The sequence below is a fragment of the Mirounga angustirostris genome, unplaced genomic scaffold (genome assembly GCF_029215605.1).
Source record: "Mirounga angustirostris isolate CCGP_5_RB_7025 unplaced genomic scaffold, mMirAng1.0.hap1 SCAF_5, whole genome shotgun sequence".
Taxonomy (NCBI): domain Eukaryota; kingdom Metazoa; phylum Chordata; class Mammalia; order Carnivora; family Phocidae; genus Mirounga; species Mirounga angustirostris.
The window spans coordinates 84379612-84404123 of record NW_026991713.1 but is presented as its reverse complement, the minus strand read 5'-3'; the positions used below and the strand labels follow the sequence as shown (position 1 = coordinate 84404123).

The following is a 24512-nucleotide window of genomic DNA, read 5'->3' as shown; positions in this document are numbered from 1 at the left end:
CTATCATATGAAGTAGGGGTAACAGAATTTGCAGCAGTCCCCACCCCCCAATGCTTGCACCATGGGAGGCCCTGAGGATCAGGCAGACTTGAGCGAGGGCACCGCAGGCTTTTTCCCACAGTGGGCAGAGTGCTAAACCCTGCCATAGTGACTGGTGAGGGAGGCCTGGGGACAGGAGGGCAGTCAGACCCCACACTTCACCCTCTTCCCCAAATGCAACTTCCCAGCCTAAGCCCCTCCTCTTATGCTCCCAATTCCAAAGTTTCCACACCTTCTGTGGTGCTCATCTGAGGCCAGACACCTATCCTCAATCATCTCAGGCCCGTGCTTCTCAAACCTGAAAGAGCATACAAATCCCTTGGGAGCCTGTTAAAAATGCAGATTCTGATTCAGCACATCTGCACTGGGGCCTGAGATTCTGTATTTCTAAGAAGCTCCCATGTGACATCCTCGCTGCTGGTCCATGGACCACACTTTGAAGAGCAGGACCTACATGACTGTAGCAGTTGCTACAACTGTCTCCCAGGAAGAGTCTATCTGTCTGAGAATCATATCTCATCCCTTCCTGATTCAGGAATCTCACTCCATGGTACAGTACACAATACAAACCTCGCTCATAAATTCCCTTCAAATGTGAAAACACACATCCCTCACAAGAGTCCCATTCTTTCATGAATCTACAGTTGTATCTCAACACCAGAAAAACAATCCGATTAAAAGATAGGCAGAGACCTGAATATTTATCTACAGAAGACATACAGATGGCCAAGAGACACATGAAAAAATGTTTAACATCACTAATCATCAGGGAAATACAAATTAAAACTGCAATCAGATATCACTTTATACCTGTCAGGATGGCTAAAATCAAAAAGACATGAAATAGAAGTGTTGGCGAAGATACGGAGAAAAAGGAATCCTCATGCACTGTTGGTGGGAATGTCAACCGCGCATGCATTGTGAAAAACAGTATGGCGATTCCTCAAAAAACTTAAAACAGGACAACCATATGATCCAGTAATTCTGCTACTGTGTATTTTCTTAGGTAATCTCTACAGCCAATGTGGGACTCAAACTCACCAGCCTGATATCAAGAGTCATGCTCTACTGACTGAGCCAGCTAGGCACCTCCTTAACTAGTGGATATTTAACCAAAGAAAAGGAAAATACTTTTTCAATTTTCTTTTAATACTGATTTTGTAAAAGCCAGCGAGCAGCTATAGACACAATTGAAAAGTAGAACGTAAAAAAAAAAGGAAAAAGAGCAAAAAGACACATCCTTCACCATACCTTAAATACAGAGCTCTATTAGTGTTCCCCCAAAAATATCTCAAAGGAGACCTAGATTTCCATACACTCAAGAGTACTCCCCATTATTGTGTAGGGGAACCAGACTGCATTCAGGTGTGATGATGTCAAACCAAATATATACAGGCACTGCTGAGTTCAAGGTCTACAGTTTGGGCCCTTAAGCGGGGTTAAGGGCCCAGGCTGTGCCAGAGCCCATACCCGAAGTAGAGAGCAAACCCAATAAGCATCCAGACACCAAATTGGGCCCATGTGGCAGCTGTCATCTGCATCATAAGGTAAACATTCACAAAGATGCTCAGGAGTGGGAGGAGAGGCACAGCAGGGACCTTAAAGGGAAGGGGAGTGGAGCTCTGTGGCTGCCTCCAGATGACCCCAGTGATCCCAGTGATGAGCACCAGGAGCAGCACAACCACTGTGATCGGCGCTGGGTCTCCAGAGAGCAGACCTGGCCACTGGGCCAGCACCAGGCAGAGAAGAGTCAGCAGCAGAACAAGCAGTGAGGAGCAAACAACGACAACCCGGCCAGAGAGCGGAGTGGGGGTGGGGCTGCCTGGAAAGAATAGTCCCTGTAGAGTCAGCTTCTCTGCTGCAGATCCATCCTCCTCCTGCACCTGCGCCTCATTTCCCCCATTCTTCTCCTGCACCTGTGCTTCGTTTTCTTCATTCGTCCACTCAGGCTGATACCTGACGATGAGAACACAAAAAGCTACCAGGGAATAAGATGTCAGCGTCACAATAGACCTGAGGTCCAAGAGATCAGCGAATCCAAAAAATAATAGCATGACTGAAACAATACAAATGAATTCAAAGAACAAAATGCAGGTGTGTATGCAGGCACATTTCTTGGCAAGCACAGGGAACAGGACGCCATCCAGTGCCATCATGTCTATCACCCACCGTATGGGGAGGAGAAAGCTCTGATAGATGCTGACAAAAATACAACAGAAAGTTGCAAAAGCTACAACATAATAGGCAGGGGCCCAGCCAATATGGAGAAATACCTCAGGCAAGGTAGTAAGCTGGTAGTAAGGCACCATGAGTGTAACTGCCACAGAGACACCAAAATATACCAAAAAGCAGATGAGCAGTGAAATCACAATGCTCTTGGGGATGGAACGCTTGGGAGTCTGGGTTTCCTCAACTCTGGTAACAATACTGTCGAAGCCTATAAAAGCATAGAAACAGGTAGCTACTCCACGGAGAATCCCCTCAAAGCCAAAAGGCATGAATCCACCAGAGCCCAGAGGGCCCAAACTAAAGGTGTCATTGACTTCAGCCTGCATGTAGTCCTCTTCTGTGAGGTTCCAGTTGTGCAGGTCCCCCTTCATGAAGCCAGAGATGATGACAAAACTGACAACCAAAAATTTTACCAATGTAAACAGTTTGAAAACTCTGAAGAACCCATGATAAAACAGACTTGGAATTTCTATGAGCCAAAACAGAAGGTTCATAGCCAAGTAGCCTAGACAGTCTATGAAGACTTGGGGAACATGCTGTGAGATTCTCTCATGCAGGGTGGCATAGAACCAGTTCCCAATCAGGTTGTCAAAAGTTAAGATCCAGGCCTTCATCACAATAACTGCATCAGCAACAAGGGAGAGGATAAGGTTCCAGCCAGTGATGAAAGCCCAGAGTTCACCCATAGTGACATAGGTGTAGAGATACGCAGAGCCAGAATGGGGAAGCCAGGCACCAAACTCTGCATAGCACAGCCCAGCCAACAACGATGTTAGGCCCGCCACCAAAATGCTGATCACAATGGATGGTCCTGCTTGATTACTGGCCACCTCAGTAGCCAGGACAAACACACTAACACCCACTGTGTGGCCCACACCAAGGGCCACTAAGTCCAGAGTGCTCAGTTTTATGCCAGATTTAAACTCATTCACTTTTTTCTCCAGCGGACGTCTGCGTACCAGCTTTCGACCAAATCTGCAAAGTGCCTGATGTAGCATTCTAGCTGGAACTGAGAAGATTCTAAGGATCAGAGAGCTGTAGCAAGCCCAGGGAGCCAAGAGTGTTGGATCTGGTTCAGTGAGGCTGAGTTAAGCCAGGTTGGGTTGGGGCTGCCGAGGTCCAATGCTCAGGCTTCAGAGCTGCTGCTTCATTTTTCATCTGGTAAATGCTATCCTTCCAGAATGCCTAGAGAAAAAATAAATATTTACTGAACAATGTGTTCAACCAACCAACCAAAACTCAAAAGTCACATTAACTTGTTGCAGCCAAAGTGTCATAGAAACTGACACCAAAAGACACCATAGAAAAATCAATCCTGCTTCCCCCCCCCCCAAAAAAAGGGTACCAAATACCTCCCAACATTCAATTTTTTCTTTTAATTTTATTTTTCAGTAGGCTCAATGCCCAGCAAGGAGCCCAACACGGGGCCCTAACTCACAACCCTAATATGAAGACCTGAGCCGATATCAAGAGTTGACTCTCAACTGACTGAGCCACCCAGGCACCCCAACATTCCCTTTTTTCCATACAACGTGACATAATCCCTTTTGTATTCATAAGTCATATAGCTTCATGTACCAATTAGATGGTTAGACACAACATGATATGAATGTATTGTGCAAGAATTCACAGGTAGGATGTGTGTGCAGTGCTTGACCGTGAGTTTTGACACATTCATTCATGGACTAGAGGGCTTCGTTGCAATTAGAGACCCATTTTTTAATATATCATCAGAGTTTAAAATACAAATATTGGTCTCTCAGTCTTGAAACTCTTAGCCCCCAAATCTGCTACCCAAGGTCAGATGGCAATTTGGTCCCCTTTTTCCTCAGTCTGCATCATCCATTCAGCTGTGCAGATAACCAAGAATGTACAGTCCACCCCTTCCCTTTCCCCACCTAGGCCCACAGGTGCGCTGTGAACAGAGAGGAGGGAGAAAGGGGCAGGACCTTCATAACCACCTGCAAGAAGGAGAGGACCAGGCTGTCTGGGAAGGAAACACTAGAGAAATGGGGGCAGCGGCCAACCCAGGGTCCATGACTGAGAAGGGAGAGGAGCCAGAAAAGCTATTTTGTGAATTTTGACATTCAGTACACCTCACCCAAAGCAACCAGGTAAAAATTCACTAACTTTTTTTATGAAAGTGTGATGGGTATGAAGAGAAAGTGTGATGGGTAGGGAGAAAAGAAATGAGTCACCTAGATCAGTAGTTCACAACCAAGACAATTCCTTCTGTCCCCTCCCTCTCTGGGTTCCAGGAGAGGAGGTGAGCGCACTTCTGCAGACAGTCTCCTCACTGGCCACACTGTGCTCTCTACACACCTTGAGCCATCTGGGACGTCAGCTGCCAGGGCCTGGAGAATCTGCCCTGCTCTGTGAGCCTGTATTAAAACACTCACTTGTGACCCCCCCTATGAATTTTTCACAAGGAGTTATTTTTAACTCAAACTGCTGCTGAATGTTTTCTTAATGAAAGAATCCTGCATGCAGTTCCATCTTCCCCCTTCTCCCTGCTGCTATTCAAATGGCTCCCTCCACAAGGGGAACAAGGCTTTGGATGAACAATTCACAGTAATGCCCAGAAATGAGAAGTGGACAACAGAGAGAACAAAGTCATGCAGCCCCCACTCTCCTTCCTACTCAGCCTTTGGTTTTGAGAAAATTTTAGGAAATGCTGTCAGAGGTTTTTAAAGACAGAAAGATCAAGTCAAAATTGGAAAGTCTACTCTATAGATGATCAAAAGGAACCATTGGGTTATGGGCCAGACCTTCTGTCTATAAATCCATCTAGATTCCTTATTTGCCACTCACCAGTTCCAATGTTACGATTTACCAACAAGCACACAAGATAAGGAGGGTGAATTCTTAACTTATGGAATCTTTCTACGCTATTTGAGGTGTCCCCGACCCATGACCAGGCTTCAAACCCTTCCGTGGTTCCACACTGCCCTTCCTTCATAGACCTTCCTTCCTTCCTTCATAATCTGACCTGTGCTTATTCCTCCAGCCTCATCCCCTGCCCAGTTCCTGCTCCAGCTGAGAAATTCAACATTCACCCTGTTCCCCTGCCTCTACTGCCCCCTTGGCCCCTTCACTTAGCTACCCCCACTTCTCATTCAGTTCCCAGCTCCGCAGTTGCTTTCCCAGGAAGCCTCCCCTGACCCTTATGTTGCCCTTCCCATGTGCTCTCCTAGCACCCGGCTTCCGCCATGTGCCACTGATCCTAATGTATCCAAATTCCAGGTCAGCTGCCTGTCTCCTCCATTAGCCTGTGAGTTAGGTGCTCAATAAATATTTGTTGAACAAATGACCATGCTGAGAAGAGAAACCTGAAAGAGGCCATAATCCAGAATTCCTATCTACTGGTCATGGAGATAGATAGATACTTTGTAGCCAAGCAACCTTTATAAACCTGGCTCAGGTAAAGGCATACGTGGCATTACCTTCCTTGTGGAAGGCGAGCAAAATGGATAGTGGGAAGGGGAAACCAACTGTGATAAAACCTTGACCATACATCATTCATGGCAGGTAAAAACCACACATAAGTGATAAGAATTGTTTGCCTTTGAGGACACTTGTTTAAAAATACAGGCAATGAACCACCCACGCCCAGTTCGAGAATCCCTACTTTTTTGAAGGCATCGTGCTCAAGCCCTATAATCCAGGTGGGATGTCCTAAGGCGGAGGTTCTCACTTCAGGGGACAGAGGGAGGCATAATGAAGACACCTGGGGACATTTTCAAACTTCAGATCCTCTCCCTCTGGAGATTCTTGTCCACTAGCCCTGTACTTCCCATGATTGTTCTAAACCATCCTAACTGACAAGAAATTGTCCTCAAGTTCAAGGGGAAGAGAATCTAAAAGCTTCCTTCACAGGAAGACAGTACAGTTTACTAGTTAGGAGTAAGGCTCTGCAGGTAGACTGTTCAGGTTCAAATCGCACCTCAACCTCCCACCTGGTGACTCTGGACAAATTAGTTCACCTCTTGGGGCTTTAGTTGTCACAACAGTCAAATGGGAGTAAAAGTAGATACCTCACAGGGCAGCTATGAGGAGTAAGGGAAATGATGTCTGTACAGCACTTAGCTCAAAGCGTAGCAAACAATATGGATTTAATATTATCTACCTAGTACTTAATATTGAAATCACTGAAAATCAATCAGTCTTTATAAATGTGCAGGCTCAAAATCATCCATTAAAACTTGAGCTTGTTAGCCAACTCTCATGAGACAATGAAAACAGTTTTATTCCATATGATTCACCTTGAAATGCTAAGGACTCTAATTAGACACTCTCATCCATGCTGGTGCTAACACATGAGGGGGTCCTAGGCTTACTGTGTTAGACCAGGCATCGAGAAATGCAAGGCTCAATATAATAATAATAATTATTATTATTATTATTATTATTATCATTATTATTATTATTATCTTTGTCTACAGATGCCCCATCTGGAACAGGCAGTGCTGGGTACTCTAGAGATAAGATCAATGAACACTATGTCAGCAATTCTGGATGTGAGCCTTGGCCCTTCCTTGTGACTACATGAACTTGGGTAATTTGCTTAATCTCTCTAAGCCTCAGTCTCTTCTTCCACTGGGAACCTTACTTGACCTCCCTCACTGGGTCAACACGAGAATTCAATGAGAAGAGACAAACTATCACACACTGCTGGTGGGAGCGTCACTGGGGACCACCCTGAAGCGCAATCTTTGTGGAATTAAGAATGCACACACAGGGGCGCCTGGGTGGCTCAGTCGTTAGGCATCTGCCTTCGGCTCGGGTCATGATCCCGGGGTCCTGGGATCGAGCCCCGCATCGGGCTCCCTGCTCCGCGGGAAGCCTGCTTCTCCCTCTACCATTCCCCCTGCTTGTGTTCCCTTTCTCACTGTGTCTCTCTCTCTGTCAAATAAAGAAATAAGAAAAAAAAAAAAAAAAAGAATGCACACACAATTGGGCACTGTAGTTGTTGAATGGGTGAATGTATCGAAAACCAATGTAGAACATGGACTGGAAGAACATTTGTTAAATATACTGAAGTAAGTGCCTCCAGTGAGGAGGGGAAATGAGAATAGAGATAAGGATGAAAGGGGAAAATAAAATGCATTGAAAAGGGGCCTGGGAGGTGAACCATGAGAGACTATGGACTCTGAGAAACAAACTGAGGGTTCTGGGGGGGGGGGATGGGTTAGCCTGGTGATGGGTATTAAAGAGGGCACGTTCTGCATGGAGCACTGGGTATTATAGGCAAACAATGAATCATGGAACACTACATCAAAAACTAATGATGTAATGTATGGTGATTAACATAACGTGATAAAAAAAAAAAAAAAGAAAGAAAAAGAAAAGGGGCCTGACAGAAAGCAATGGGGCAAACACACCATGACTGAGGGAGGGACTGACTCCACTCTGTGCACTGCAGGTTCAACACAGGATTGCAGGAGATAATGTTGTGAGAGCACCTGGTACAGAGCCTGATAAATGACAAGGTCTCAGTAGATTTAAGTTGAAGGGGAACCGGAAACCTGTAATCACCAGGATATGGAGAATACAAAGAAAGAACCTACTAGTTCCCTCTGAACCCATTTCCCTTTTCCCAATTCTTCTCCAGCCCCTTCAACTTTCCTGGAGGCTCCTGCAGTTGGCACTAAGGATGCTTCTGCCACGTTTCTCTCTCTGGGGAACCACCCCAGCAACCACCTCTCAACAAAGACACAACAGTGGTTCTTCATATTTGTTGAGTCACAGACCCACCTGAGGTTGGTCACCTCAAAAAAAAAATGTCATACACTCTTCTGAAGTCCATCTATGGACGCTGAGCAGGAATTCCAGAGGAGGACCATCTGAACGGCAGTGTGGGATAAGGGTTGCATGATAATTTCTGTTTTCCTCAACTGTGTTGTGCAGGGTGGTCCTTGTGCTCTTTCCACTTTTACCGAAGATGAGGGACAGTGGGCCTACAGACAAAGTAAGAAAATACCAGAGATGCAACCCAAAAACAAAACATCTGGGAATTAAATAATCATGTTTTATGACTCCACAGGAGCAGGCAGAACAAACAAATGAACATCAACCAAACATATAGAAGAGAAAGCAAATCCATGATTGGGAATCCTGAGAGAGCTTACCAGAAATCCAGCCTATAACAAAAAAGAGAACATTGTCCTCAAACACCATGTCCCGAAATGCCCTTCTTCTGTGCAATAATCTGCAATTATTCCAATGGTTTATATTCAGCAGACTCTCTGACCCAGCTGTCAAAGCCCCGCCCTAATTCTCCCCTACCCTCAGATACAACACCTCCTTCCCAACTCAGCTCTTCATATCCTGACTTACCCTTTCTGGGATGAGTCTTTGGCCTGGGTAAGTTACCTGTCCTGCCAGGGATGCCCTCCTCACTCCTGTGCAGTCTTGACCCTCTAGCTCTTCTCAGCCCTATTCTACAACCTTTCCCCCCGCCGCATCTAGGAAGCCTTTCCTAAGCCATCCTGACTGATCCCCATCTCCAACCTTCCTCCCCTTCCCACCAGCATTCACAGCCTGTCCTGATGGTCAGCTGAAACTAATTTTCCCTTTCTATCTGGTGGTGTCTTGGGTGTGTCACTTAAATTCCTTTATAGTCTAAAAGCTTCTGGAAGGCTGGGCCAGGATCTATATGCCTCCTCATTCTGGATTCCACACTTCCTTTTTTTTTTTTTAATATTTTATTTATTTATTCGCCAGAGGGAGAGAGAGAGCACGCACACAAGCAGGGGGGAGCGGCAGGCAGAGGGAGAAGCAGGCTCCCCACTGAGCAAGGAGCCCGATGTGGGTGGGACTCAATCCCAGGACCCTGGGATCATGACCTGAGCCGAAGGCAGACGCTTAACCGAGACTGAGCCACCCAGGCGTCCCTGGATTCCACACTTCCATCTCCAACCCTCACTACACAGGACAAGGATCTGCTCATAATTGTAGCAAGCAACCAAAAGAGGCATTTAGGACAGAGAAAATGAATATATAGCTGTATTGATTAGCTACTATATCTTGAGATTCCTAGAAGAAGGGTTTTTTTGTTTTGCTTTTTGGAATGAGAATGAACTATTGGGACTTCATCAAGTTAAAAAGTTTCTGCACAGCAAAGGAAACAATCAACAAAACTAAAAGACATAGGTCGCCTGGGTGGCTTAGTTGGTTAAGTGGCTGCCTTCCGCTCTGGTCATGATTTCAACATCCTGGGATCAAGTCCTGCATCAGTCTCCCTGCTCAGTGGAGAGTCTGTTTCTCCCTCTGCCTCTCCCTGCCCAACTTGTGTGCTCCCCCCCCAATCTCTCAAATAAATGAATAAAGACTTAAAAAAAAAACAAAAAAACTAAAAGACAATCTACGGAGGGGCGCCTGGGTGGCTCAGTTGGTTAAACCGCTGCCTTCAGCTCAGGTCATGACTCCAGAGTCCTGGAATCGAGCCCCGCATCGGGCTCCCTGCTCATGCAGGAAGCCTGCTTCTCCCTCTGCCTGCCGCTCCCCCTGCTTGTGCTCTTTCTCTCTCTCTCGTTATCTATCTCTCTGTGTCAACTAAATAAATAAAATCTTTATTAAAAAAATAAATAAATAAAAGACAATCTACGGAATGGGAGAAGATATTTACAAAGGACATATCTGATATCTGGGTTAGTATTGGCTAAAAGACACATGAAATGATGCTCAACATCACTCATCATCAGTGAATTACAAATCAAAACCACGATCAGATACCACCTCACACCTGTCAGAATGGCTAAAATTAACTACACAGAAAACAACCGGTGTTGCCTAGGATGTGGAGAAAGGGGAACCCTCTTGCACTGTCGGTGTGAATGCAAACTGGTGCAACCACTCTGGAGAACAGTATGGAGGTTCCTCAAAAAGTTAACAATAGAACTACCCTTCTATCCAGCAATTGTACTACTAGATATTTACCAAAGGATAAAAAAATACTGATTCGAAGGGGAACATGCACCCTGATGTTTATAGCAGTATTATCAACAATAGCCAAATTATGGAAAGAGTCCAAATGTCCATCAACTGAAAAATGGATTAAGAAGATGTGTGTATATATATACACAATGGAATATTACTCCAACATCAAAAAGAACGGAATCTTGCCATTTGCAACAATGTGGATGGAACTAGAGCGTATTATGCTAAGGGAAATAAGTCAGTCAGAGAAAGACAAATACTGGGGCACTTGGATGGCTCAGTCGTTAAGCGTCTGCCTTCGGCTCAGGTCATGAATCCAGGGTCCCGGGATCGAGCCCCGCATGGGGCTCCCTGCTCCGCGGGGGTCTGCTTCTCCCTCCCTTATACTTATAAGATATAAGTAACCCAAGGAAAGACAAATACTTTATGTGATTTCACTCATATGTGGGATTTAACAAACAAAACAGATGAACATAGGGGAAGGGAAGGAAAAATAAAATAAGATGAAAACAGAGCGGCAAACTGTAAGACTTTTTTTTTTTTTTTAAGATTTTATTTATTTATTTGACAGAGAGAGAGATAGTGAGAGAGGGAACACAAGCAGGGGGAGTGGGAGAGGGAGAAGCAGGCCTCCCGCAGAGCAGGGAGCCCGATGAGGGGCTCGATCCCGGGACCCTGGGATCATGACCTGAGCTGAAGGCAGACGCTTAATGACTGAGCCACCCAGGCGCCCCACCATAAGAGACTCTTAATAGTAGAGAACAAACTGAAGGTTGCTGGAGGGAGGTGGGTGGGGGATGGGCTAAAGGGATGATGGGTTTTAAGGAGGGCTCTTGTGATGAGCCCTGGGTGTTAGATATAAGTGATGAATCACTAAATTCTACACCTGAAACCAATTTTACCATATGTGTTAACTAACTAGAATTTAAATAAGAACTTGAAATAAAAAAAATGATCAGTCTACAAAACAGGTTTCCACAGAACGCTGACTTTCTATAAAACAATTGACCTGTGCTGTTCAAAACTGTCAATGTCAGGAATGGCAGGCTGAGGAACTGTTGTGGATTAAAGGAGAATAAAGAGAAATGACAGAGATGCAATGCAGAGCCCTGGATTGCACCTGGATCAGGGAGAAAAATTTTAGGATAAAAAATAAGGGAATTAGTAAACTTTGAATCAGACCATATTTCATACACACACACACACACACACACACACATACATTGGAGAGAGCAAGTAACTGTGCCAAAATAGTAACAACTGCTCAATCTCATTGAAAGATAAAGGAGTGTTAATACTACTATTCTTAAAACTTTCTGTAGGTTTGATATTTATCAACCTAAAAAGGTAGGAGGAAAACAACAATGTCCCAGTAGTAAAGGTTATGGTTTCTCCTTCCCTAAATGTCCTTTATAAACAAGCTTGCCATCACTTTTGGTTAGAACGAAATTCCACCCAGAATGATCTAGCCCCAAATCAGGAACATTAGATCAGAGGAGTGGGTGGGAAGATAGAACTCCTTTGTCTTTGATTTACAACCAAAACTGTCAGCAAGAAAACTGCCTGGAAAGAAACCACGTTGGCTCATGTTAGTATGGTTATAACAACTCCATATTTTTATTGTCATTTTGTGGGACTACCACAAACTAATACACCAGGGCCCTAGGCCTGAACTCTAAGAGGTGAACAGGTGCAAAGCCTGGAGGCAGAGAAAAATGGTTTCTGGCAAATAGGGGTACCATATATATGTGCAAGACTTAGCGCTACATGGACAGAGGGGTGAAAAAGAATTTGATGAGCCGCAAGTAATGCACAGATGTTATTTCATTAACCTGCATAACAACCCAAGGACATAAGTATTATTCCACTTTACAGACTGAGAGCTTAGACAACTGCCCCAAGCTCATAGCCAGTACAAAGAAAAGCTGGAATTTCAACCTGGTTCTTTGTTTCTTCAAAGACCATGTTCTTTCTCCTGCAGCACCCTATCTCCACAAAGAGTTAAGACTATAGGGCATGGCTAATAAAGGACTATTTGAACCAGTTCTCATATTTGTGCCTAGGTCACTTTCTGCCGATGTCATCCATTTCCTCCCAAATAGACACTGATGGGCCAAAGCTAGAAGTACTGCGATCATTAAATCGGAGAGCTCTATCTAAACTGTTTCCTGCTAGAATCCAAACCTAATCTTGGGCCTAAATGTCTCCAGACCATCTGTTTAGATGCCAAGAAAGATTCCAAAGCATCCCTGTACCTATTCCAATAGTTCTCAGATATGATTTTACATGTAATTGTAATTCCTGCCCACAACTTTAGCCCATTTCCTTTTGCTTGGCTTTTAGTGTAAATACAGCATAAAAGATCTCTAGCACCAAAAAGAAGAATGAAAACCCATGTTCAGTGCATTTAAGGAGTGCTAGACTAAAAAATGAAACCTTGATTCTCACTGTGTAAAAAAAGATGGGGATGGGGAGCAGGCATTTTCTAAAATGGGAGCCCAATGGCAGGAAGATGGTTGCAATCTCCCTGACAATGTGGATGCCTCCAGGTTTGGTCTTCCCAAACCTCAGCCATCATCCAAGGCTTCCAGTATATACTATATACCAAGGCTGCCTGTATATACTATTAGGAAACATCTGTCACAAAGGACAGCCCCAACTGGGACAAAGGGGGGTAGGAAGGCAGATAGATGGTGCCAGCTTAATGAGGATAGTTCAACAAAACTTTTTTTAAAAAAGATTTTTTATGTATTTATTTGACAGAGAGAAAGTGAGAGAGCACAAGCAGGGGGAGGGGGGAGAGGCAGAGGGAGAAGCAGACTCTCCACTGAACAGGGATCTTGAGGTGGGGCTGGATCCTAGGACCCTGAGATCATGACCCGAGCTGAAGGCAGACGCTTAACCAACTGAGCCATCCAGGCACCCCAACAAAACATCTTTTTAAGCCTTCTAATTCCCTTGGCCTTTTGCTCCCTAGACTTGGAATGTTTGCCAGAGAATGGCAATGTCCTCTATATCCTTAACCCAGAAAAACCAGTACCAGAATAATGTCAGCTCGCCAGCCATCCAAAATATGATTAACTCCCTTCCAGAGCTAAAATGCCAGAGTGTGGGGCGCCTGGGTGGCTCAGTTGATTAAAATGCCAGAGTGATGCTGGTAATAGGACTTCAGCTATGTAAGACTGATCATTCTAGCTTGGTTATTGTTGACAACCAGAGACCTGGCCTAGTAGAATATAAAAAAAAAAAAAATGGGCATTGGTGTTTCCCAAGGTGACCCTCGTCTGTGACTAGCTCAGAGCTTGCGGCACCTAGAGCATTGTTAATATTTATTAATCACCCATGGATATAAGCACAAAGGCCAGTGGACATCAGACATCAGTACAGACCTCTCGGTCTGTTTTAGATCTCTTCATTATTATTTTTTTTAAGTAGGCTCCATGCCTAGCATGGAGCCCAACGTGGGGCTTGAACTTACCACCCTGAGATCAAGACGTGAGCTGAGATCAAGTGTTGGGACACTTAAACCGACTGAGCCACCAAGGCACCCCTCCTTATTTTTTTAAAGTTATTAATGAATATGGACATGAGATAAGGAATAATGGGTATTCTGAACATGCTTCCTATTACTATAGGAAGATCAACAGAGAAGATAAAGGATTGCCTTTACGTTTTAATTTCAAATGGAAAAAAAAACAAATATGTTCAGAAAAAAAGGGATTGACAAAGCTGCCTCTAAGGTTCCTGACTTTATTCAGGGAAATTGCATATAAATTTGGAACAAATCTAAGAAACTACAACTGAACTCATTGATATCAGATATTTGTGGTTTGCCAACCTAGCCCTAAATTCAATTCAACTGACATGAAATCACTTAGACACTTAGCACTGTGTCCACACTAGACCTCTATCTAGTAGGTTCCTACAGTTTACAAACACTGCATATCCACAGTCAGCCTTCCTGGTCCACCCTCTCGGTCCATAAATTGGTAACTCGGAACAATGAGATCCTCTCAGCTCTCACTTAGATTCACCCAACAGCCATATGAGAGTGCTGACCTTCCTTGAAGCAGGATAAAGCCCTAAATCACATTCTTCCTGACTACTACACTGCCCCAGATAACTGAAGTGTGAGTGCTCTCTACCTTCCTTCTGGAAAATGACACTTTCCTCAAGTCTTAAAAAGAACCACACACAAACCCCCCCCCACCACCACCCAGTACACACACACTCCCAACCAACCTGCAGTTTCCTGCTCTCTATTCAGTCAAAATCTCTAAGATTATATTTCTGTCTTTCTTTTCACTGTTCTTCTACCACTTACGCCTACCATTAACCTTTTCCATGGCTCCTGCTTCAACAGGACAAATCTTTACCCACACATGCACATCTTGCTGGCATTAACATCAGCCCTCAAACGGACTGAGCCTCTCTGCCTAGAACACACTCTTTCCAAACCCTGTTCAACAGGACCCTCCTTCCCCCAAGCTTTCTCGAGAGAGAAATATCTGATCTCTCTAGTATGCTCTCCTTGTCCCCTGCTCTCCCCCTCATTAATGTTCAGAGGCATAACTCAGGGCCTAGAACTTTGCACTGGGAGCAATCGCAGTTAGGGAAGAAGGCAGGAGTAGTAGGTGATGAGGTGGAGTCCAGGAGCAGAGCTTCTGCCTGATGACACTTTCAGCTTGCCTTTCCTTCCCCATCTGAAGCCTGAGGTACAGAGTTAACTGGCCACAGCCAAGGAAGTACCCCCAAGCTTTATAGCCCAGTTTGGCGATGTCAGAGATCTGGCACAAGAACTGAGGTCCATGTCTCTTTCACCACATCAAAGTGAAAGTACAAGGGAAGTAACCCAAGTCAGTTCAGACAAAGTGCATTATCTGTGACATTTATGATTTGCTCCATTATCATCCCCTTGATGTGTGACAACTGAAAAGACAACACAGAGTTTTATTACTTTCACTGCTTTACTTTATTTGGAGAAATGCCGTTATACAGTAAGCTCCCAGAAGAAAAAAAAAATTCTCTATTTGCTACCATTTTTCCTTACCATCTTCAGATTCCCACACAGATGGGTTCAGTATACTTTGGGTTGGGTCTAAAGTGAGAAATTGGATGGCCCCTCAAGTAGGAACCACGAAAAGTTTCTAAGTGAGAAAGACTGGATTCAATCTATGAAAGTTCAGATTTCAACTAAGTATAAATGAATACAAAGGCAAATTCTAAATAGAAAATTCAGGCACCACACTGATTCTTTGTGCAAAAGAACTCATCCAAAAGCAACATTTTATTTCCCCTAAATTATCAACACCACCACTATTACGCCCGAATCATCACGCACTCAGTTACACACAGTGCAAGACAATGGTGGCAAACAGAGAATTCCCCTCTCTGGGAACTTACAATTAAGGGCATTTCATGAACACCTGCCTACCTGCCAAAATAAATAAAGGTACATGAACTATGAACCAAGAAGGGTATTCCTCAATCAGAAATGAACAGTCAAGGCAAAGGCATGTCAAGATCCCAGATGGCTTCCTAGTTGATGGAAGATAAGAGTAGGAAGGACCCCATTTTCCAGTGTTGGCAAGACTGAGTGAGAATCTTCTATGCACTGTGGGTCAGCCTGAGAAGTCTGCATGGAAGAGGTGTAAATACCCCATCTTGACATTGTGTATAAATGTTTCCCAGGAAAACATCAGTTCAAGCTACATCTTCAGCTTGAGCCATGATCCAATAAATAGAGCCTCTTTTAGGCCGTCCTTCCCTGCCCTACCACCAAGAACACAAACTCCAACACACCTTGAACTAATAAATACAGTTTGCCCAGCTAGACAGATCCAGGTAAATATATGCTACAGATATTGATACAGATGTAGATACTAAGATATAATATTAATAATAATTAATAGCAATAATTCTCAGTCTTGGTCTGTGCAGAAAAGGCCAGTAGAGCAAAACCACTGCCATAGTAATAAATGTGTAACTTCTCTCCTGGGGAAAGAAAAGGGAAGGTCAGATAGTTTCCCTGAAAAGTTGAAAAGAAAGCTGAAGTAACCAAATTCAGCTCATACCAAAGAAAAATAAATATCCTAACTTAGCTCCCAGGAGTCTTCTGAGAACTTCACCAACTGGATCACTTACAGGCATCCTCCCACCTATGATCTTACTTTGTACTGTATTCTGTTTGCATGTTACTTGGAAGAAGCCCTTTGTCTCCCTTTCTAAAATAAAACCTCCTCAAGGTAGAACCTGCTTCATGTTTTCTCAATGAGGATAGAAATCCTAATTCTGCAAGTAAATATTACTAGGTGCAACCAAGACTTGAATTTGAAGGTATGCCTCCCCTCAAAAAACCTGCTCATGAGACCAAGAGGAAACACAGCCACTTCCTCCAACTCACCTACCTACCCTACCACCCCCAGCACTACACCTCCCAAATCCCATCCCAGTCTGGCAGAGGCCGAATTCCAAATCAGTGAAAACCCATCCTGATGCAGACTAACACACACCAGACCAACTGTACGTAGACTGAAATCTACATAAATGGAGACCAAAACTATTTTGCTTCCTTCCCACAATATCTCTGGAGTCCCGGCAACATGCACACCCTACACTAGTAAAATTACACCATTATTTGGGTAAACAAGCAGATAACCAGCGCTTCACTAGAGGTTGTAGAGACTCCATATTATCTAGTATCATCCTGGGATGGTTGTGAACAGGTGCCTTTTCTTAGTCCCTCTGGGATAACTGCAGAGAAGACAGAGTTAAATGCAACCTTCCTCATTCATGAGTCAGATTCTAGCTTTCAAAATTCTTAACATTCCTATCACAACAAAACAAGATGGTCAATTTGACAAATCAGAAAAGCCTGAGCTTCTGCTTCTAGAGGTCTTCAGAAACTAGATGAACTACCAGGAAGAAATCAGAATGAGAATTTCTGAACAGGAATCAGAAAGAGACCTGGGAAAGCCAGAAGGGCATGCAATTAAGGGATTAGAAAGTGATATGATACATTGATGTCAACAGTGAAAATCGATTTTTCTACTTCCCCATACAATTCTCTACTCTCCTTTACTCAACCCTGAATCCTATCAACACAGAACACCTAAGAAAAGTCCTCAGGAGATGGTTGCCTGGGTGGCTCAGTTGGTTTAGCATCTAACTCTTGGTTTGGGCTAAGGTCACGTTCTCAGGGTCATGGGATGGAGCCCTGTGTCAGGCCCCACCTGGGCATAGAGACTGCTTAAGATCCTCTCTCCCCCCCCCCCCCGCCCCCCAGCCACTTCCCCTTTCTCCGCTTCCCTGTGCACTCTCTCTCTTAAAAAGAAAAAAAAAAAAAAAAAAAGTCCTCAGGAGAAAGCAGTAGAAGGAAATCCATCTGGCTGTCCACTTGATTTTCCAAACTACAGCTATGACGTAGAATAGCCTTTGTCTAAAATGAGCACTGATCTACACCTACTTTTTCCAAGAATCTTGACTAAACAGCTTTTTTTCCCCTAAATATTTCCTTTCCTTGTAAGCAGAGAATCTAGAAATCCATCCAGTGGTCCCATCCCTCACTATACTCTGTCTCCATTTTAGACTAGCAGTTGTGATTGTCAGAGCCCACGGCTCCTTCTTCCATGTACCTCCTCCCAATACACATCCTCAGTAATAGACTGCACACTAGGTGGCCTAAGTAAGGCCAACTATCTCTCTGGTTATCTTCCTTCACATCTTCCAATGTGTCCTTCTGTCCTACCATGTAAGTACTTGGCTGTCTCTCTGTCCTTTCTCACCAAACTGTGCTTGGTTCCTCTCATAGCCCTAGGTGGCTGCTCCACACCACCACCATCTCCCATGTTGTGTTAATTGGCTTTGCTTTGTTCATTACATTTGTATCTTTGGGGTAAACACCCAGTAGTGCAATTGCTAGGTCCTAGGGTAGCTCTATTTTCAACTTTTTGAAGAACCTCCATACTGTCGTCCAGAGTGGCTGCACCAGCTTGCATTCCCACCAACAGTGTAGCAGGGTGCCCTTTTCTCCACATCCTCACCAACATCTGTTCTTTCCTGACTTGCTAATTTTAGCCATTCTGACTGGCGTAAGATGGTATCTCATTGTGGTCTTGATTTCTACTTCCCTGATGCTGACTGATGTGGAGCATTTTTTCATGTGTCTGTTGGCCATTTGGATGTCTTCTTGGGAGAAATGTCTGTTCATGTCTTCTGCCCATTCCTTCACTGGATTATTTGTTCTTTGGGTGTTGAGTTTGAGAAGCCCTTTATAGATCTTGGATACTAACCCGTTATCTGATACGACATTTGCAAATATCTTCTCCCATTCTGTCGGTTTTCTTTTGGTTTTGTCAACCGTTTCTTTTGCTGTGCAAAAGCTTTTTATCTTGAGTCCCAATAGTTCATTTTTGCTTTGTTTCCCTTGCATTTGGAGCAGTATCTAGCAAAAGTTCCTGTGGCCAAGGGCACAGAGGTTGCTGCCTGTGTTCTCCTCAAGGATTTTGATGGATTCCTGTCTCACATTTAGGTCTTTCATCCATTTTCAGTCTATTTCAGTCTATTTCTGTGTATGGCACAAGGAAATGGTCCAGTTTCATTCTTCTGCATGTGGATGTCCAATTTTCCCAACACCATTTGTTGAAGAGACTGTCTTTTTTCCATCAGCTATTCTTTCCCGCTTTGTCAAAGATTAGCTGACCACAGAATTGAGGATCCATTTCTGGGTTTTCTATTCTGTTCCATTGATCTACGTGTCTCTTTTTGTGCCAGTACCATACTGTCTTGATGATTACAGCTTTGTAATAGAGCTGGAAGTCTGGAATTGTCATGCCACCAGTTTTGGTTTCATTTTCAACATTCCCTTGGCTATCTGGGGTCTTTTCTAGTTCCAAACAAATTTTACATATATATATATTCAGACTTAGAAATTGGCTACATTAAACTATTAAACAGAATCCATGACCATTGGGAGGAAAACAAAGCCATTGCTTGGAAACAGTTATATTTATGTTTCTATAACATAAACACTATATATCAAATACAACTATTTAACATCTTAATCAGATCTAGACATAAAGATAGACATGCAGATATAGATCCAGATGTGGAAATACATATGGATACATACAGGTGATAAGTTAGTCTGCGTAGCGGCCTACTTCTTGCTCACTGCTAAGCAACCTCAATATAGAAAGGGTAGCAAATTGAAATCTGTGTCTAACAAAATATGTCATGCCCTCTCACGAAGTAAATTCACAAAAAGATAAATATGGCTTAGATGTGCAACATGAACTGACATCAGTTGTGGTCAGGAATGGCATAAGGAAATCAAACTATCAGCAAGGTCCCCAAATTATAAATCACATCATTCCTACAGCAAAATGTTGCAGATAAATCAGTGAGAAATGCCACAATAAATCATTGAATTCCTTTGAAATAAAAGTGATTTGTTTGACTCTGCAAATGATATAAAATATTCCCTTCACTTCTGTACACTTTCAAACAGCACCCTGAAAGGAAATCCAAGATAAGCAATAGGAATAAATACAGCTTGAAGATACAACAGGAGTGAATCAAATGTTTCTGTCCTTAGGTAATAAATAAAGTATAAGGGGGCTAGGTTAGGATTATTTTCAGCAATAAGCACAGAAAACTAGTAGTGGCTTAAACATACAGAGATTTATTTGTCTCAGGAAACAAGAGGCCTGGAGGTAGGCAACCCAGAGTCTTAAAAGGGTCTCAATTAAGTCTTAGAGAAGGGTCTTTCCATCTCTCCCCTGCATATCATTACCAAATAGATCTTTGTCTTCATACTTCTGATCTCATGGTTGCAATATGGTTGCTCTACCCCTAATCTCACATCCACATTCCAGACAGGAAGAAGGAGAAAGAAAAGGAGGAACTAGCAGTACCTGTATCAGGAGAACAAAGGTTTCCTAAATCCCTGGCTAATTTCTATTTACTCAGTGGCCAGAATGGTGTCCTGTGGCCACCTCAGCAGCAAAACGGTATGGAAAGACAGATATTTTTAGGTAGCACATTGCTGATTTAAACAAAATTAGGATTCTCTTAGTAAAGAAGGGAAGAACGTATATTCAATAGGCATCAAGGAGCAGATGTGTTAAAAAGGCAGTATAGCAAGGGAAGAGAACTTCACAGACAAGAGAGTTTTGAGAAACGAGTGCATTTAGGGGCAGGCAAAAGCAAGTGGATCATCGTAGGACAGAGAGCAAAAGGACCCAGAGAAGTAAAACGAAAATAGGAATATTGTTAAAAGAGTTATTTATGTTTTGCAATAGGATTAGGTTTGTATAATTTTTTGACACATTTCTAAATTACCTTTTAATGTGAAGATCATTACATTATGATTCTGTAAGCCATCTGATAATTGACATTAATATTCCTTCTCAAATGGAGCACTGGGACGCCTGGGTGGCTCAGTCGTTAAGCGTCTGCCTTCAGCTCAGGTCATGATCCCAGGGTCTTGGGTTCGAGCCTCACATTGGGCTCCCTGCTCAGCAGGAAGCCTGCTTCTCCCTCTCCCACTCCCCCTGCTTGTGTTCCCTCTCTCGCTGTGTCTCTCTCTGTCAAATAAATAAATAAAATCTTAAAAAAAAAAAAAAAATGGAGTACTGATATATACCAAAAAAAAAAAAAAAAATAGTGTAGGTTCCTGGGGCAGATGGCTGGAGCTAAAGAAACGAGGAAATAAATGGGTGTCCAGTTCTCTACAAACACCAGACACTGTAACTGTTCTATAACTGGTGATACATTAGATTACTTCAAACATGTCAAAAAGTGAATCATTGCACAGCCAGCTGATGTGTCCTTAAACAAATGTTTCATCTTTCTGAGGAAAAACTTTTCCTTCCGTGAATGCAATTTCATAGCCACAATAGTAACAACTTTTTTTTTTTTTTTTTTTTTTTTTAGTGTTGTATGAAATTTTTTAAACAGCTGTTCTTAAAATGTGACCCATACGGGGCACCTGGGTGGCTGAGTCAGCCAAGCAGCCGACTCCTGATTTCAGCTCAGGTCATGATCTCAAAGTCCTGGGATCAAGCTCAGGTCTTTGGCTCAGGTCAGGCTCCCTGTTCAGCAGGGGGTCGACTTGAGGATTTTCTCTCTCTCCCTCTCTGTCTTACCCTCCCCCCTTAAACAAACAAACAAATAATCTAAAAGAAAAAGTGACCCTACAATAAATGACCTCACCTGAACCAAACCAGAAATTGGTTAAACTTGTGTCCCCCAAGTCTAATGGCAAAATGTGAATTTCTTTTCACTTTTCCTTGATGTGTTTGAGTTGGCATGTTCAATGTGAAACATTGTTGCTACCAAATATGATTTCCTTGAAGGTCAGCTGGAATTCTAAAGTTACATGTAAACCTGAAAGTATTTTCAAGACGGAAGAGGAAAAATTTATGTTTAAACTTTCATATAAATCTGTCTCAGGTTAATGTGAACTTAAAAGAAAATTAATGGATAAGATAATGCAGTATTTGCAGTGTTATTTGAAACAAAATAATTTTTTCTTTTTACAACATAAAATTCTTTGATACAACCTTTCCTTTTTTAAATTCAATTTGCCAACATCTAGTACATCATTAGTTTTTGGTGGTGTTCAATGATTCATTAGTTGTGTATAACACCCAGTACTCATCACATCACGTGCCCTCCTTAATGTCCATCACCCATTTACCCCATACCCCCCACCCACTTCCCTTTCCACAACTCTGTTTCCTGGCATCAGGTGTCTCTCGTGGTTTGGCTCCCTCTCTTATTTCTTCCCGTTCAGTTTTCCCTCCCTTTCCCTATGATCCTCTGCGCTATTTCTTATATTCCACATACAAGTGAAACCATATGGTGATTATCTTTCTCTGATTGACTTTCACTTAGCATAATACCTATTTCTTTTTTTTTTTTTAAAGATTTTATTTATTTATTTGAGAGAGAGAGAGAATGAGAGACAGAGCACGAGAGGGAAGAGGATCAGAGGGAGAAGCAGACCCCCCTGCTGAGCAGGGAGCCCGATGCGGGACTCGATCCAGGGTCTCCAGGATCATGACCTGAGCTGAAGGCAGTCACTTAACCAACTGAGCCACCCAGGCGCCCAGCATAATACCTACTTCTAATGTCAGTATTTTATGTCAACTAAAATAAATCAGCCATATCTATTTGATACCATAATTTAGTCTTTTTTCCATTTGGAAGAAAATATGCTTTACCTTTTTTTATACCTTCATTTATTTTACAGGAATTACAAGGGATTTCAATAAACAAAAAGTATAAATACAAAGCGTTACTATTTTCTCTTCCCCAGTATAATAATTAGATGTGCAAAATATTTTATTTATCAGAAAACAATCTGAATTTCTCTTATCTTCAATGTAGGTGATGTTAAAATGTTGCTTTAGACACTAAAATGAAAAATAAACATTGATATAATTAAACAATAATTCCACTCCAACGGCCTTTCTCCATTTCTCTAGGAGCTTGAGTTCCAGTCTGTTCTTCTCCTTCCTCTCCCTAAAGGGGTAAGTTTAATAATGTATAGGAGGATCTTGACCCCAGAAAATGAAACCAAAAGTCTTTAGGGGACTTCCAGGCAGTCTCATGCTCCACCTAATTACTAATTCATTCAGGACATCTACAGTGAGCACTCACTACTAACTGAAGATTGTGGATACAAAGGGAGTCTAGTAATAATCCCTGAGATTAAGGAGTTCACAATAGTGGGGGTGAGGGTCAGGTGGGGTAGCAGGTAGTTTTAAAATAAGGTGATAGGGGCGCCTGGGTGGCTCAATAGGTTAAGCAGCTGCCTTCGGCCCAGGTCGTGATTCCAGGGGCCTGGGATCAAGTCCCACGTCGGGCTCACTGCTGAGCGGGGAGCCTGCTTCTCCCTCTCCCTCTACCTGCCGCTCCCCCTGCTGGTACTCTCTCTCTCTAATAAAAAATAAAAAATCTTTTTAAAAAATTAAATAAATAAATAAATAAAATAAGGTGATATAAGTCTAAATTCAGGGGATGACAAGTTGCTCTCGGAACATATAGAGAGGACACTCAGCTCAATCTTAAGGATATTCTATAAAGCTTCTTAGGGGAGGTGATGGCTGGTTGAACCCAAAGGTCAGTGAGGATTTAGTTCAGGAAAATTAGTTGGAAGAAGAGCATCATAGACAAAGTTATGTGGAAATGCTCAGAAAAGAAAGAACATGCCATATCCTAACAGAGAACAGAGACCAGCCTTGAAAATACCCCGAGCAGAGAAAATCACTCTAGTCATACAAAGCTTACTTTAGCTTATTTTGTAAGACTAACTTCACCTGGATAATTACTTGTGTATACCTCTGGAAAACATCAGCAAAAACAGCTTCCCAAAGTTGATACGAGGTAACCACTAACCAATTCCCTATCGCCTAAGAAAACGTTAATATTCTAATCACTGTGAAGAAACAGTCACTGACTTCTTACTCTCTAAGCTGCTTTGTAACAACATACCCCTGATCCTCATTCCCTCTTCTGGCTTGAGTGCACCTGCTTCCCCAGCTGTTCTTTGGTGGGTGCACAACAGACTTTTACTAATTACTACTTCGGTGATTCTATGGCTTTCCTTCTGCTATTTCTGAACTTTTCACAGCATCCACAGCAAATATGCCACGAAGTCACAGCCAGTCATTCCCACTGGAGTACATGCCACTGAGGTACCACAGGCTAAATCAGACACACGTCCCCCTCTCCCCACCACCTGCGTTTAGAAAACAACAGCAATGTAATACTACCCTCCACTATGCTTATGCGTCCCCCGATGGTGACTGCCTATCTACAGACTCTGGTAACCAAGCTTCCTGCATAGAAAAGGCTGGAGATAAAAGAGAGGGGTAGGCAGTCCGACGGGCCCTAAAGGACCAAGCTCCATCAGAGATGGGCGACGATTAACGCCCGGTTCTCTCCTGCCGATATACTGGTGAACGGAAGTGATCCGCGATAGGCCGGCCTCACCCTCAGGAAGGAGAAGAAAACATTAGCCTTTCAAAGCAGATTTACCCCAGAACCTCTCCCCAGGGGGTTAAAGAACCCCTTCACCCCAGCCCAGCCCAGCCGCCTCTCTCTCTGACCTCGGAGCGCCGGCCATCGAGACAACTACTTACACTTTCCAGCCGCTCGCCAATGAAAACTTCCCGCCACCAGCCTCTCCTTTCCTCCCGCGGCGCGCGGGGTAGGTCTCCTCAACCAACCGCAAGTAACACGCTTCTCTAATTGGCGGAGGGGCGTGGCCACGATGTGCGTCCCCGAACGACTGCGGG

The 24512-nt window shown here is 43.3% G+C and overlaps 1 protein-coding gene across 2 annotated transcripts; it reads right to left on the bottom strand.

Moving 5' to 3' along the window:
* Positions 1 to 725: 725 nt before the first annotated feature.
* On the bottom strand, positions 726 to 24512 carry LOC135364454 (cationic amino acid transporter 3-like). Of its 2 annotated transcripts, XM_064591511.1 has the most exons (3): positions 24357 to 24498; positions 8023 to 8225; positions 726 to 3453 (listed from the first exon to the last, which is right to left on the bottom strand). In XM_064591511.1, exon 3 carries the CDS (start codon positions 3264 to 3266, stop codon positions 1479 to 1481), a length of 1788 nt encoding a protein of 595 aa, XP_064447581.1. In that variant the 5' UTR covers positions 3267 to 3453; positions 8023 to 8225; positions 24357 to 24498; the 3' UTR covers positions 726 to 1478. The 2 variants fall into 2 exon arrangements, with proteins under 2 accessions (XP_064447581.1, XP_064447582.1); XM_064591512.1 differs by lacking the exon at positions 8023 to 8225 and having other exon boundaries at positions 24357 to 24512.